The following is a 16306-nucleotide window of genomic DNA, read 5'->3' as shown; positions in this document are numbered from 1 at the left end:
GGGGCACGATGCAGGTGTGGCTGCTCTGGGTGGAAGGTGGCAAGTGGCAGCAGGGCATGGCCCCTGTTCCCAGTGCTGCCGCTCCCACATCAGCACTGGGAGCAGGGCCTCTGCCCTGCTGCTATGTGCCTAGCAGGGATGAGGGGGACAGGAAGCCAGGGGGGTGGGAAAGTGGGAAGCAGGCACAGCAGCATTGGGAGCGGGGCATAGCCCCCCTGCTGCTTGCCCCCTTCTGCCCAGAAAGCTGCATCTGTATCATGCCCCCCACTCGTGTCCCGGCTGGGCAAGCATCAGCAGGGCACAGCCCTTGCTTCCAGTGCTGCTGACCCCCACCTCCTGTGCCCCCCCTGCCTTCCTCCCCCCCCAAGTCCTGCACTCCCCACCCTGGCTAGGCAGCTTGTCCCAGCCCCAATCCCTCCCTCTCCCATGCCCCTTCCCTTCCCCCTTCAGCCTGCCACAACAAATTTACCAGCTGGAGGCAGCTGTGTCCATTGTGGTGAGGACTGCTGCCTGTTTAGTCTATGGCCGAATCTCCAAAGTGGTGCTGAACCTTTTCTGAATCAACTCAGAGGCTTCCAATTCAATTTGGACCTTCTAATTGGTATCTGAATTCGATTTAGATTCAGTTGCTGCGTTGGGCCAAATCTCCTCCAGATTGAATCTGCATCCAAAGCTTTGCACAGTCCTACCAAACAGCTAACTACAGCAGCAGCACTGAAGATGCACCTGGCAAAAAAGCCAATACAGGATTATGCCATAATTTAATCAGAATTTTCCTTTAAAGTGAACCATATCTATATCAGGCTTACTGAATTTATTTCCGTACTGCTAAAATGTTTCATACACTTCCTGACACTAAACAAACGTTGCTAAAGAAAATGCTGCCGGCAACTTGGGATGAATAGATTCTGCACCTGCACCTCCCCTTTATTCTCACTTGGTTGCTTTCCTATTTTCTCAACCAGCAGCAGATGCTTAGATTTTTCTACAGTAAACTCATTAAACTTGTACAAAATATTTTATTAGCTGATTTTTGTCTTACCAGAAGGAAATAACTTGTTTTCTGTTGGTCAGTGCCTGTAGTGCATGGTTGTACTGGTGTTATTTCCTAGGAGCCCAAGAAGACCAATAAGTGCTATTCTTTGCCAAAACATAATATACATTGTTCTCTTGCATTGATGTAAAAGTTGGTAGACGTGGGTTTTTAAAGCTGCTTATAAAGAGTGTGCCCAAACCTTAGGTTTATAGAGGTGACCTCCAGCATGATTGTCTTGAGAGAGAGGTTTTTTTAGAACATCTTAAATACAGCTTAAATTGTTTTTGATAGTAACTTTAAATTAGATATATAAAGTTGGGAGAAAAAAGTGGTGGAAGAGGAGCTTCAACTTTTCTTTCTGTCTGTAATGCAGTAGTTTGTAATGGATGTGGGGCTGCTTTTGTGAAGGCCAAGAAATAAACACATTTTTACAGGGTTTTCTCGTAAGGCACTTGGCTGGATTGCTTAAAGGGGAATCTCATTTTCCATTCTAGCATCTGAACTTGGGGGGAGGTGGGGAATTGAGTTTCTTCCTGGATAGAGAGGGGTAGTTGTGGATGGCAGACCATATCAAAGGAGTTTGCAGGATGCATTTGGTCCACAAGCTGAACTTGAGGACCCCTTAGTCTAAGTAAATAGTGTTTGGTTGTAAACAGATTAGTCCCAAACAGAATTAATGTTCCAAACTTGGCAAAAACTCTTCAGAACTATAACCAGGAGTGAGTTTCCTTCATGTTTGTGGGGATATGGGATTACTATTAAAACAGTGCTACAAAATAAAAGTTTAATGTGGGTTCCCATCAAAATGTAAACTAGCCACTTGTTTTGCAGATTCTTTTATTTATTCCTGAACAAGGCCAAGGTACATTTTGTTTGTTTCTAGTACTGCCTAAATGTTAATCAAATGTTATATACACTGACTTCATTCTCATAGGAGGAGAAGTTGTATTAAAAGCTTCCTGCAAGCTTCTCCACTTTATCATATGTGATTTGTTTTCTGTGATTGAATCAGTGCAAAAAACTGTGCTGCTAATGTGTTGAAGAATAGGTTCAGACTGGACATTAGAAGAACATTCTTCATGGTCAGGGTTGCCAGAATCTGGAATGGGCTTCCAAGGGAGATGGTGCTCGCCCCATCTTTGGGGGTCTTCAGGAGGAGACTGGGCAGGCACCTGGCTGGGATCACATGACCCCTCAGGTTTGGTGACCTTCTTTCTTGCCTGCCAGGGGCAGGAGGTCAGACTAGATGGCCCACTGAGGTCCCTTCTGACCTTGGAATCTATGATGGTCTATAAGCCTTTACATGGGGGGGGGGGGAAAGCATTTCTGTTACCAAGTCTTGTTTTCCTAATTGCTGTCTTTTTAGGCTGGCACTGTCACAGTCAATTTTTAACATGAGATTTCAGTGGTGATCTCTCTGATTTGACCTGTAAACAGCCATTGCTTTTGATTTTATAAAACTTTGGTAACACTTTGATTGGATTACATGGAAGTTGATAACTTTCAGGGTTTTTAAAGCACTGAAACAAAGTCTGAATAGTTTGGAATGGGTAATAGTACAGGTATTTTTGTGCTCTCCCTAAGGAATCCATTGTGGCTGTTTCTGAATCCAGGCTGAGTTGCTGTGGCCTTAAAGCAGTGCTTCTCCACCTTTTTTAGACTCGGGGAGCCGCTCCACAACTTCCTTGAATTTGGTGCCACCCTCGGTTGAGAACCACTGTTGTGGTGCTTCAGTTCACTCCACTGGCTCTGGAGCACTCCTTCCAATGTGGTTAGCCAGACCAGGAAGTACTGTGGCACAAGCATACACTTCTTCTCTATTAGGATTATCTGATAAGCCTTATGGAGACAGGAGAGCCTGCTCTTGCTGCAGCCCTTCCTGACCTGGCTGTGCATGATGTCTCCTGGAAACAGAAGTGCCTGGGCCAGGTGGAACCGTCTTATGTATGATAAATGTCATATGTATGTAGGGGTTGGGGGTGTAGATCAATGTCCGCAAGGTGAGGGAATGAGTGGGGCTAGGGCAGGGGCAGGCATTGCCCAGCTGAGGTGGGGCAGGGTGCAGGACAGAGCCGGTGGCTCATGCAGGGGGGTTAGGAGGGGGGACATATCCTGCCACTGTGCACCCTGGGGAGGCATGGGGAGCATATGCTTCCCAGATCTGTGCATGGGGTAAGGGCAGGCAGCTGTTGTACACTTGGGGCCAGTGATGTGCCAGCCTCTCCCCAGCAACTGTCCTGGGTGGGCAGCAGTGCTGGGAGGGGGTCCTTTGGCAAAATTTTGGGGTGGCTCTAATCACCATACAGCCTGCCTCCCAGTGCTGCTGCTATCTGGCCCAAGTGCAGCCGCTGGGATGAGGCTGGTGCAACCCTGGCCTTGAGCGCGCAGTGGCAGCCTGCCCTCGCATGCCTCCCTGAGGGTGCATGCAGTTCGGGGAGCTGCCTCCCCCCCCCTTGGATGAGCTGCCAGCCCCACTCTCGCCCTCACCATGAGGGCCTCAATCTGCTCTCCACACTGTTTCCCTCCAACAGGCACTGCTCTGTTGGCCAATATGGCTGGTCAGTAATTGGCCATCAGTATTGCCCGCAAAATTTTTATCGGTGCACCCCTACTAATGAAATGGAAGAGGTTGTCATTATGCCTAAGTTTAGTTTGCCTTTACTTTAATATTTTTGTCCTGAAACTTGGTTTAAAAAAAAACAAAAACAAAAAAAACAAAAAACAAACAAACAAACCAAAAAACAACAAAAGAACAAACCAACCCTTTTAATGTGGAGTAGTTTATAATCTGTGTACTGTAGTGTATCCCCGGTAGCAAAGCTTGAATTGCTACTTCCATCACAAACCCCCATTTCTAGTCTTTGTGTGTTTGGTCAAACTTTACTTGGATTCATTTTCTTTATTGGTCGCTTCTCAGAGGTATAAGGGTAGGAGTTGGGTGGGCAGGGAGTGAGAAAAATATTTTAGACAGTTTTGAGTGGTACAAAATTGGGATGGGCATTTGATGTTTGTTTTTCTTTTTGGGGTAAACCTACCTTTTTTTTCCAGCAGAGTTTATATTGCTTCTGAAGTAATTTATATTAACTCAGAACAAGAATGTGTTGGTAATGCTGTTAAGTGGCCACACATGGAGTTATACCACCATATAATTATAATGGTATAGCTGTAGCAGTAATGTTCCCTGTTTTCAATGTCTTAGGATTTTGAAAGCAAGTTTAAGTCTAGCACGTTTCTAAAGTGATGATTCACCAAGAGTCTGCTAACAAAGCAAAATGTACTTGTGACTTACTTTATTATTACCAAGGTTTAAATGAATGTGGAAGGTTAGCAAATAAGAACCAGGGTAAAAGTTCCCTTCATTTTTTCTTCCCCCCCACCCCCCAACCATGCAACTGAAGGATACAAATTGACCTTTCACACATGCAAAATAGGCCTTTTTTTTCTCTCACAGGTACCTGCATAGGAGCAGATAATAGAGCCTCACATTGACAAAGCTGCTGAAGTATTAATCAAATACAGCAGTTATGAGAGAACATAGCTGAATGATGCCTCATCAAGATTAGTGGTATTGTTACCAGATACAGATTTTATAGTAAAAGTAACATTCTTTTCCCATTGAACTGTGTGCTGGATAACTTCATACAGGGGTGACTACAGATTTCTAAATGGAGTGTGTCAGTAGTTTATGGTCTCCATGGGAATATGTGGAAGAAAACAAGTTGTGAAGTCATACTGAAGAACTAATGAGCTCACTAGGGATGAGAGGACAAGGGAAGGAGGGGGGGTGTTTTTTCTTTTTCTCCCAGCTGAACCATCCTGTAGTCAAATTACATTTGCTTCATTTATGAAGTGATGGCTTCATAAAGCCCCAGGCCAGTATCAGTCCTGCAGTTGGCAGGCTTGATGTATGTACCAGTTTTGTATTGCAAACAACTTGAGTTAAAAGTAGTAGTGTATCCCCTTAATGTGGATGCTGTTATGCTGGTGCAAGAGTGTTTATGTCTTGATCCTTTTAAAAACAGGTATTCCAATGTGCTTGTAATCTCCTTTTACAGTGACATGGGATATGTGTTTTTAAGTGGATCTTTAGAGTATATTTTGTGTTTCAATAACTGACAAATGGAGTGATTCTTAATAAATTTTGTGTATAGGGCAGTGTAGTAATATACCTTTGTAAAGCTAGGAAAAACTGCAGTAAGATAAGTGCAGAAAAAGTGGTTTACTTTTTTGCTTTAATTTTAAAATACTGAGTGTGCCATCTTCTGGATAAGTACGTTACTGAAATAGATTGGGTCATGTTCATGAGGTTAGGCAAGGACAAGTGCCTGAAAGGACTTGAGGAAAAAAATTACATTTATAGCACACTTAAAGAAAGGCAATTCTAAAAAAAATTATTTCTGAATTTGTATGTGTATATGTCCAGCTACAACGTTTGAATTCCAGTTCTTGGTGTTCTTTTCATGCAGATCTTTTTGGCCAAAGATTTTGTGGATCTAACGTGTTTTTAAAAAAAAAGAGTACTGGGAAATCCATGTAGCCTGGGAATGCAACACATGCAGCCCTTGTCCGTACATATGAAAATATAACTCAAATTTTGGAAATGCAATGTTCATCCTAGGAAACTACATACAGTATCCATTTTTTTTCTTTCTATAGAATTGCCCACAATGTTTGTTTGTTGTTGCTCTAATTTCTGTCCTGGTACAAAATCTAGTAGTAGGTGTGTGACAGGTCAACTAGCGGTGTTCGTAGCAGAGAGAAATCTTTTCTAGGAGTCGGAATTAAATAGGTTGACATATTGTTTCTTGCTAAGTGAATTAAGGAGATAAAGAGCTTTAATGGCTTTACATACAAAGTGCTATGGGTGCTTATAGCTCTGTTAGCATCACTGCTTGTGAGAGCTTTTGGTCATTGTTATAAGCCTGCAGTTCTCCACTTGTAAAGGCAGGATAAAGCTGTTAAATATCTGTGGAGGGCAAACAAAAATAGCCCTCTGACCTAGAACACTTTGTGTTGTTGACGTGTTGTGTTGTTCATGTTCAGTCTTTACCACACGTGAATAAACATGTCAGGTCAGGTTTAGATACAAAAGTTAATAATTTAGAGATGGGTTTAAAATTGGAGTTTAATTTGGTAATAGGTAGATGTTATCAGTTTTGTGTCTATTTTTAGTTTTGCCAAAATACTGAAGTGAAATTATGCTATTTAATAGTGGTCATTTTAGCTGTCTTGAAAGGGTACGAGACAGTGGTCTGTCCTCAATTCTGCAAGACAGCACGCTTGAAAATTGCTTACTGAGATTAAAAGTTAATTTACCTGAAAGATTTTAATTCCGTGATCACTCAACACAAGGATAAAATGAAACATGCAAAACATCTGGGTTTGTGTTTTTTTTAAGAACTCGAAGAAAACTGTTCGTGGTGGATTTGGGTAGTGTTTCCTTCTGGAAAGCATGAATTATTGATTTGATGGCTCTTAAGTGTCTTCTCAAGTTGTTTTGCTGTTTCAAAATAAATTGTAAGACAGAAGTCTTATGATTTGTATTGTTTTGCTGTTTCAAAACAAAAGGGTGAATTTACAGTGGTGCTGTAAGAGTCCACTGCATGTAACTTTTTTTTAAAGAGAACTTTTTCTTTTGTATTTGAATTCTGCTTAGTATGTAGTAAGAGTATAGCAAAAACAGCTTAAAACATGGGGTTTATCTTGAGTTTGCCCTATGGACCTTTGATAAGAAAACGCTTGTGGGGGTTGGCAGCGAAAACAGCTGAGAGAAGCAATAGTTTCACCTCCTGTGCTTTTGTGTTGAAGCTCCTCCCTTCCCTCCTCCATGGTGATCCTTCCCAGAAGCAAAATATAATCCTCATTGGCTGAGGCATTGGTGGGCTGGCTTTGTGGGCTTGTTTTTCAGTGCTGTATATGACCTCACTCTTATTTGCTTCAGTGCTTCAAGCTGAAAGGCTCTGTTCTGTTCCTGCTTCCAGAGGAGTGTTTTGCATTTGGCTTCCTTTGCTGCCTGACCTTAGGTTTGGTCAATCCAGGCTTTGAAATACAAGGCTGTCTAACCAAAGGGATTCTGTTGTTTGTTTTTAACAGACTCTGAATTGAAGGAAACGCATTTTGGGAGACAGATTTTTGGAGACTTCTGCCTCTGAACTGCCTTCACCACTGCCACCTTGTTCTGTCTAATGTGCTACAAGGATGAGCCCAGCATTTGGAGCTATGGAAGTGGAGCACTATTCCAAGGGAGTCCTGCTCGAGCCTTTTGTCCATCAGGTTGGGGGTCACTCCTGTGTCCTCCGGTTTAATGACAAGACCATCTGTAAACCCCTCATCCAGAGGGAACACCAGTTTTATGAGACTCTCCCAACAGAAATGCGTAAATTCACTCCTCAATATGAAGGTAGGTTACCAAACCTTAAAAGGGGTTGGGCTTTTTCTTTCTGTAAATACAAGTGTGTGCTCTCTGTTCTCTAAAATCTCTTTGTGCTGAAGAGATTTTAGGGGTTTTCTTTTCATGTATTTTGATGTTGTCTGAGGCAGGCTGTGGAGATGCAGGGGTGGCGATGCTTGCCAGTTGGTCTTTGGGCTGACTTAACAGCATTAGAGTAGAGCAGCTCTGCTGGTGACAGCCCATATATCTCCTTTAGGGACAGGTAAGTAGCTGACAGCTTGTACGTGTTCTCAGTAATTCTGTGCTTTTTGATTTCTGATTTATTTATTTATTTATTTATTTTTTGTTGCCTTTTTATTCGTTTTTCAGGGGCTGGGTAAGATTTCTCGACTGTCTTGTGTAAATTAGCTGTATTGTTTATTTGGATTGCCCTCTGACACTCATTTAAATCACCATCACTTGCTGAATGTCAGTATAGCAAAGTTGAATAGTACTTTGTTAAACATTTATAATGTGTTTCTGCCCTCAAGGAAGAGACAGTTTGGTGTGTTAGGTAGGCAAGGGTCCAGCAGCTGTGATGAGGCTGGGTTGAGATGGCATGCAAGAGTGGAAATTCCAGTTCTCAAGCATTACATTAGGTAGCCAAAATGTTTTACTCATTGTGGGTATCCCCGTAACTACTGCCTGATGATTAAAGGGTATAATATATCTAAAGCACTTATTAACTTGGGATTGCTTTCAAAAGTATATTAGCTGTAAGTACTGAGTAAGGGTGACCTAAGTTTGACATTATATTTATTGTAAGATCAGAGGAAGACTTTAAAGATGTTTCAAAATTTATATTGCCTGATTGCACACCAAGCTCTTCTGGAATTGAAGAAAACATGTTCTATACATATTTACGAACTGTAATAGAACAATTGTACCAGTATGTGTGGCTCTTTTTGTCTCTTGGGGAGTGTGGGAGGGAGTAGGGTAAGGGGCCTCATTTGGTCCATCTCTGTTGTTTTTTCCAGGATAAAGCCAAAAGTCATATGCTAGTTGGTTTCCCCCCTTTTTTTCCTGTTTGTCCTTTTTGCTGTGTGGCAGCAGGACTGTCAGTCAGAACTTCTGCACTCCCTGCCCCTGCTACAATAGGTCCCAGAGGCGTCTGCCAAGCTCAGAAGTGCCAGTCTCACGCCGAGAACTCTCCCCTCTGGCCTAGTGATGAGCGGCAAGAACTGTGCAGATTGATTGATTTGAGGATAAAGAGAGAGGACTGAGGAAAAAAAAATAACTGGCTGAATGTATTTTTTAAAGGCTTCTTCGATAACCATTGAAACTTGTTAATATGGCACTGTGTGCAGCCCTATCAGAACTCTCCACTAAGACTCTTAAAATACAGTGCAGTGACCTAGAGACTCTTGAGATGAGGAGGAAAAATGCTTTCAAGGTTCACCATGTTTCTGTGTACCACAGACAGATTTGCTCTGTATTTCATTTTGTTCTTTATTTCACAAGACTGCTGCATAACCAACATCAATAAAATGCACTTTCAAAAACAAAACAAAACCCAAATAAGACCAACAAAACAGAAAATAAATAAGAACTGTAAAATTAAACGTGGTGATTCTAAGTGGAAGCCTTTGAACTAGTTTCTGTTGTAATGTGTGACGTTTTCCTTGTTTTGCTCTGCTTGCAAACCTTTCCTTTCCCTTGAAATCTAACCCTCAATCAAATCTGTGTCTGGATAAATGCTTTTTGCTTTGCTGTCATGCAAAACTTAAAGCTTTTGGTGTTTGTGCAGGTTACTTTTCACTGCAAGATGTAAATATAAAGTGCTTTACATCTACTAGGGGCAGATCAGTCAGAACTTTTTAAATATAATAAAAATTTTCAATAAGTGAAATTGTCTCCTGTTATTATTTGATTCTTTTTTGACTCTGCACTGTGGAGAGGAGACTCTCCTTTTCACAATTGTTCTGTCTAAATGATAAATTGTCTTGTGAGGTGTCATTTTTGTCTAGATGTTTTGATATTTGTTAGGTTGACAGATGAGTTTTGGCCTGTGGCAAGATAAAAACTAAGGACTTGGGTAAGAGAAATCAAAAGTTGCTATATTCTTAGTGTAAAGTCATGTTGCATAAGGTGTTTGCTTGTCATCTTCAGCCATTCCCAACTGGGCATGTCCTTTCTTTCCTCAGGCGTGGTGTCGGTGAGCTTCGAAGAAGACGAAGATGGAAACTTATGTCTAATAGCATATCCGTTAAATGGGGACCATGATAACTTGGAAAGTTTAGATAATTCTGACTGTGAAACCAAAAATAAGTTGTTGCGGTGGACTAGCAAAAAGACTGTATTATTAGAAAATGAAAAGGTATCTAAGGAGTGGGTCCGACAGCACAGGAAGGAGGAAAAGATGAAAAGGTGGGTCACAAATACAAGCATTGAAATCATCTTCGTGGGTTCAAGATTTGCGTTGGTTCTGGAGGCATTAGCGTGGCTCATTTGAGTTTCTTGCTCTCATGCTTTGAAGCACATTCCCTTCACAAAGGGAACCTGCATTTGGGCTGCTATTTGCAGTTGCAGTTGAGGGAAGGCTCTTTCATTTCTGTTTTCTTTAGTTTCAAATTGGAGCAGTTGTTGTAAGAGCAAATGCAACTGTTCTCATTGACTGGATTCTCTTGTTTGGTTCAAACAGAATGCAGGGTATACTAAAGCAAGGTCCCTGAAGTCCTTGTGCAACTTAAACCCTCTACACTCCATACTGTAATGAGCATCATCCAGAAAACTGACTGGTCCAGTAGAAACATTGAGAATATATAGCTGTGTCCTTCAGTGCCACTGTGTAGTCCAGGCAGTGAAGAATTCTGTAAATGGTGTTAATATTTGCTTCATAGTACTGTTTTTATGTAAATCTGTACTAGTGCATAGGCAGTTTGGGAGGCGGGTTTGTTGTGAACATGATACCAGCAGTGGACAGCTTCCCCCTAGTAAAATTAAATGGTTTAATTCCGCTATTGGGAAGAGCCTTTTGAAATGCATACTCTCTGCTTTTAGTTTGCTTATTCGTAAGTTGGCAAGATGTAATGCAAGCATCTAGAACATAGTTTCTCAGCCTGTGGTATGCATACCCCTGGGAGTACATGACACAAGCAGGAGGTACACAGGTACCCCAACACTCCCTCTCGCCTTCTTTTCCTTTCTCTCTTGCCCTCTTTTCCTCTGAAAAAGATGGCAAAAATTTAAATTCCCTAGTAATAATTGGGCGTTTTAGGCCTACATCACCTCTAGCTTTGGCCAACGTCACCTCTAGCCCAGCTACATACTTGAGTTGTGCAGCCCTGGTGTAAAAGGTGGCAACCTGATCCACAGCAGATCAGACATCTGTCATGTCACGGCCTTTTATATACACAGCCCTTCTTCCAACATACGGTACACATTAGTCTGTAAATGTAAAATCCCCTGGGAAATTGAGTGTTGGGTACTTTATTAAAATTTTAATTAGTTAGGGGTACTTGCTACTTTAAAAGGTTGAGAAACACTAATCTAGAACAACCTAAACATAATGAGCTGCCTCTTTCCCTTTGACTTGTGGCTTTTTTAAAAAAATTTTGTTTTGTTTTTTTTCTAGTCACAAATTAGAGGAAGAATTTGACTGGCTGAAGAAATCCGAAGTCATGTATTATAGTGCAGAGAAAAAAGGGAATGTCAGTTCCCAGATAAAACATCATAATCCTTGGAGTATGAAATGTCACCAGCAGCAGTTACAGAGAATGAAGGAAAATGCTAAACATAGGAACCAATATAGTATCCTTTTCCATACTGTCACAAGAAGCTTCTTGGGACAAGGAGGGCTCGGTCTTTCCTAGTAAAAGCCAAGAAGACCAACCCACACTGTACAGCTGAAACACTAATTTAGTTTGGTGTGAATTTTAATTACGTTTACTGCCTTCTCAGTTCAAGTGATTTGACTAAACAAGCTTCTGAATGCTGAAAGTCAGGTAAGTGGAGGAGTGGTGCTCTTTCCTGGCACCAGGAATCTTAATTTTTGCAAGTATTAGGCTGTATCATCAGATTTGGCTTTTCCCTTTAACCCATCTCAAAAATCCAGCAATGCTGTCTTTCCTGCACTTCAGTGCAGGTGATTGTGACTAAATTAATATAGATGAAGGTAGTAAGCATCGGTTACTTGAGTGGGAAAGCAGCGCAGTACGTTTTTCTAACTCTTGATATAGGCTGGTTCTGCTCTCCAGCGACTTTATAATTTCTGTAATCTTTTTTTGGTTAAAAAGCAAACTGAGCCTAGAATTTAAGCGGGGGGGGGGGGTTATAGCAACTCCTGTGAGTGCAAGTACCTGAAATGTACATAGTTCCTTTCTGTTCTAACTACAGAATTGCATGTTAGGTGCAGATTTGAAGACCTCTGTGTGCTTTTTAGAAAAGGTACTTCAGGGCCTAAGGCTTAATGAAAGTGATATTATAGGAACACAGAATTATTCCCTTTAAAATTATGGTAAATAATTATTGCAAATAGAATTTTCCTAGGTTAGAGCTGTATGTGTGGTGATTTTTAAGCCTAGCCCTCTAGGACTATTGTATCTGAGCCCCTCTTGGTTGCATACAAAGGTACAAAATGTGCCCTGCTTTACAGATAAGGAACTGAAGCACCAGGGGAATTAAATGTCTTTCCCAAGTTCACACATGGTATGTTTTAACACAGAAGGAGAAGCTGACATTCACCGAACCTCAGTCCAGCGTTGAACTGGACCATTCTCTTTTTGTTATAGAAATGAATATTGGTCAGGTTAACTCATGTCCAAGGAGAAGCTAACATTAGGCAGTGAATCACTTAGATTTGCCTAAGACAACTTTCAAAGGCACTTTGTGGGGATCTTCATTTTAAAATACAAATGTGCAGCTTGTGTAGATTTGGGATAGAGCAATGTGAGGCTTTTATAAGGCTTTTCCCTTAACTAGTTAGAATTCATCTTGCTGGAAAACTTAACCTCCCGATATGAGGTACCATGTGTGTTGGACCTTAAGATGGGGACCCGGCAGCATGGAGATGATGCATCAGAAGAGAAGAAGGCTCACCAGATTCGGAAGTGTCAACAGAGCACTTCAGCAATTATTGGGGTCCGAGTGTGTGGCATGCAGGTGAGTCCAAAATGACCTGGGGATACAGTGGGAATGAAACTTGTCCTACTTTGAAGAGATGCTGCTAAATAGTTGCAGGCATGTGATTTGGCAGTATTAGCAAAGACTCCCAGTTCTCGCTTGAAACTAGTCTTAAACTGCAATCTGCAGCTCTCCCTTAGCATCACGGTGAATGGGTCCTGTGAGTAAGAGACCAGAAGATGAACTTTTTGCTCTCTTACCATGTTTGTATCTTACTAGTTCGTGTCAAGGCTAGCCCAAGAGTAGCTAGCCTATAAAATACAATACAGGAGGTTACTGACAGGAGTATTCTCCAGTACCGAATGTGTGGAGAGCAAGGCGTGCGCAGACTTAGGCTAAAGTGCGTGGTGCATTCAGTGCCATGAAAAAAAGTGTGGTCACTTTTTTTTTTGTTCTGAACACTATCTGGCTTCTCTTCACTGCTGACAGAAGCTCAGTGTAACATGCAAGTGGTATGATTACAGTGATTTAGATGTGAGGAATCAGCTTAGCACTCACTCAACATTAATTGCCTACAACTGAGTGACTAGATAGTAGGGCACTTGCTCTACTCTCCTGCAGTTCTAGCACTGAGTATGCACCTTTTGAGGAACACTTACACAAATGATGCCTTGGCTCCTTAGGACTGCCCAGGACAGATGGGTCTTGGTCATGTGCCCTTTTAAGATTTTAAGTGGCACTGAAGCTGTTAGTACTGGTTTGGGAGTTTAAGTAGGTAGAAAGGGGAAGTAGTAGTATGCTGCCAGGGAGCTTCATCTGCTACAGCTGCTCCTTACTGCTAAGGATAGCAGAGCAGTTATCCCTTAGCTTAGAGCAGGGGTTCCCAGTGTTTTTATGCCACAGCTTGGCAAACCGTGGCCCAGCAGTTGCAGCCGACCGCAATCAGAATTTACGGCTGGAAGATGTAAAGATACTTCACGCCCCTCCCCGGGCAGGGGGGTGGGCCAAACCCTGCGCTGCTATGGGCCCTGTGAAAAGAGCTGCAGTCTCTCCATCCAGCTCTGGGGGTGCCACAGGTTGCCAGTTTGTAGCCACTTCCAGTCCAGCAGCTGACTGTGCTGCAGATCAGCAGCTAACCTGCGACAGCCTGGGGATTGAGAACCCCTGGCTTAGAGTATTGGGTGACTGTCACTTTTTCCTCCTCTCTGTCCCTTGGCTGCTGTGAAGTGGGGATGAGATGTGCCTTTTCCAGCTGAGCCCTAGACAGGAAGCGGAAGCTTTTTTATTGTTCTCCCCTGTGGATCGAGTCATTGGAGAAACAACTTCTCCCAGTTTCGATTCATTTCAGTTGTATGCAGCCTGCTCTCTCCCTTCCCATACACTCTTCAGCTCTTTACTTCGTGATCCTTGTTCTGCTTGGTAGAATGGATATTGCTCATGACTGGCACTCAGTTCACTTCTAAAATTTATTTGTAGAGAGCAGAGCCCCAGTCAAAATTATGGATGCTGCCTATGTTCGCCACCATTGTAGTTTTAACTGGAGTGAAGATTCTAGCTTGCTGTTAACAGCCCCACTTACACTGTGCTCCCTTTTGTAGAGGCCTCTCCCAGAGTCGAGCACAGGCCAGTTGAAAAATCTCTGTCCTGTAAACACAAACTTCTAACTGTCTTAATTTTCAGGTTTGGTATAAAAAAAAAAAAAATCTTGGCTTGACAGAACAAGCTGCGACTTTGCAGATTGCTAAAAATACCACCCCCATTATGGGGGCACATTTTCACTTTTTTTGCTTATGGCACTTGCTGTCAGATGCCAGTAATTCTGGGAATCATTTAGGTGAGGCTGCCTGCAGAGCCAAGCTGCAGTTGCTACCAGGGAAGCAATGCAGAGTGGTTGTGTTACATGTTGTAACTTGACTTGGCAAATCTTGGCCACAGCCTCTCTAATCTTGCTTAAACACTCCAGCCTCACTTGCAGAGTGGAAGAACTCAAACCTAAATGTGAGGAATTTTCACTTTCCTTTGACTCTTAGTACCTTGGCTGCTGTTGAGGCTAGGGTGCTAGGATGTCTTTCCCCCCACCTGTGTAAGAGCTGTTTTGAGAGACCTGGTTTAAAAAAAAAAATCTTTGCATGTACTAGGTGTTGAGCCATAACAGTTTCTTTCTTCCATTGTTGATTGAATCTTTGCCACTGAATCCTTACCATTCCTCTTGTTTCTCTCTCTCCTTCTACACAGGTCTACCAAACAGGCACTGCCCAGTTAATGTTCATGAATAAGTACCATGGGAGAAAGCTTTCAGTCCAGGGATTTAAAGAAGCACTTTACCAGTTCTTTCATAATGGCAAATACCTGCGCAGGGAACTCTTTGAACCCGTTATAAAGAAACTGACTGAACTCAAATCTGTCTTAGAAAAGCAGGAGTCTTATCGCTTCTATTCCAGTTCCTTGCTGATCATTTACGATGGCAAGGAGAGGCAGGAAGTGGCTGTGGACTCGGACCCAGAGGACTTGGAAGACCTTTCAGAGGAGTCTTCAGATGAATCGGCAGGAGCATATGCTTACAAACCCACTGCTAGTACTGTTGATGTCCGTATGATAGACTTTGCCCATACTACCTGCAAGTACTATGGAGAAGATAGTGTGGTGCATGAGGGCCAAGACACGGGTTACGTTTTTGGACTTCAGAACTTAATAGATATTATTAAAGAAATAAGAGACGAAAGCAGCGAATAAACAGTTTGAATGCACACCAGTAGAAAGCACTATAGTGACTCTTTGTATTCCAAAATTATTGGCCACTTTCTGGTGGTAGGAATCTTTGTAGACTCTGCAGGGATGGTCCCAACAGAGTCAGACTTGTTCAGAGGGCATTTACTTACATTGGTGCTACACCTAGCACTGGCAAATCTTGGTATCCTTATTTATTTTAACTTTCTAAACATTCCATATTTGCTGATTCAGATACCTCTGTTATCCCTGTGTGTATATGTTCCAATAAAACTTTTTGTTCATTGTAAATGGGGTTGGCGTCCTTGCTGTTGTTGAGAGGAATAATTAAAGTTCCCTGTTTTTTGTTTTTTGTTTTTGTTTTTGTTTTTGTTTTTTTTTTCCCTAGCCATGTGGTATAGAAGCTGCTGATGGGCAAATGAGAACTTGCCATTTTAAAACTTGAGCACTTTTTTTTTTCTGCACCTTGTGTATTGCATGTGGGTAAATAGCTCCATCCAGGTAGCTTTTACACTATTGTCATATAGATAACCTGAACTAAAGTATGAATAAGAAATTCGCAAAGGAGTAGCCCTTTGATATAATACCTTTTTAGCCCTTTAATAGTGGGTGTTATAGGAATGCTGCAGAATGGAAGAATGCTACCCTAAAAGACTAACTTTTTTTTTCTTTTTTCTTTTTTTTGTGGCATGAAACAAAAGTTCTACAAAATGAAGGGGGAACAAGAATATGATTATGCTATGTTAGAATCCTACCAAATGATCTTCAGACTTTAAAAATATAACTGCTGTTCCAACCTGATAATCAAACTGATTTCTTGTAAGTGGCAGAGTAGAGGGGAGTCTTAAGGATTTGACAGAAGACAGCGTGTTGTGGCCGTATGGATCAGGTCATGGGACAAGTTGTGTGAGAGAGTGGCAGCATAAAATAGGATGATTGTGGAAGCTGGTAATGTGATAAAAGGATGGACAAACACCTGAAGCACTCAGTGAAAGGGACTGAAAAGGAGAGTATTATTGGTAGAACAGGTTAGGAAAATGATCCTTGCAGCT

General features: G+C 42.0%; 1 protein-coding gene across 2 annotated transcripts in view; it reads left to right on the top strand.

The window, feature by feature from the left end:
- Window positions 1–15545, top strand: part of IP6K2 (inositol hexakisphosphate kinase 2) — a 39417-nt gene extending 23872 nt beyond the window's left edge. Inside the window, exons 3-7 of one of the 2 annotated variants that reach the window (XM_019504961.1) lie at window positions 7128–7436; window positions 9611–9833; window positions 11041–11216; window positions 12391–12566; window positions 14763–15545. In XM_019504961.1, coding sequence (XP_019360506.1) covers window positions 7235–7436; window positions 9611–9833; window positions 11041–11216; window positions 12391–12566; window positions 14763–15260 — 1275 coding nt within the window. In that variant the 5' untranslated portion in view covers window positions 7128–7234 and the 3' untranslated portion in view covers window positions 15261–15545. Of the gene's footprint in view, window positions 1–6955; window positions 7437–9610; window positions 9834–11040; window positions 11217–12390; window positions 12567–14762 lie in introns of those variants that run through there. The other variant, XM_019504960.1, reaches the window with a different exon arrangement.
- Window positions 15546–16306: the final 761 nt, after the last annotated feature.

The sequence above is a fragment of the Gavialis gangeticus genome, unplaced genomic scaffold, assembly GCF_001723915.1.
Source record: "Gavialis gangeticus isolate Ggan-Ray unplaced genomic scaffold, GavGan_comp1, whole genome shotgun sequence".
In the NCBI taxonomy this organism is placed as follows: Eukaryota; Metazoa; Chordata; order Crocodylia; family Gavialidae; genus Gavialis; species Gavialis gangeticus.
This window is presented reverse-complemented; position numbering and strand designations above follow the sequence as displayed.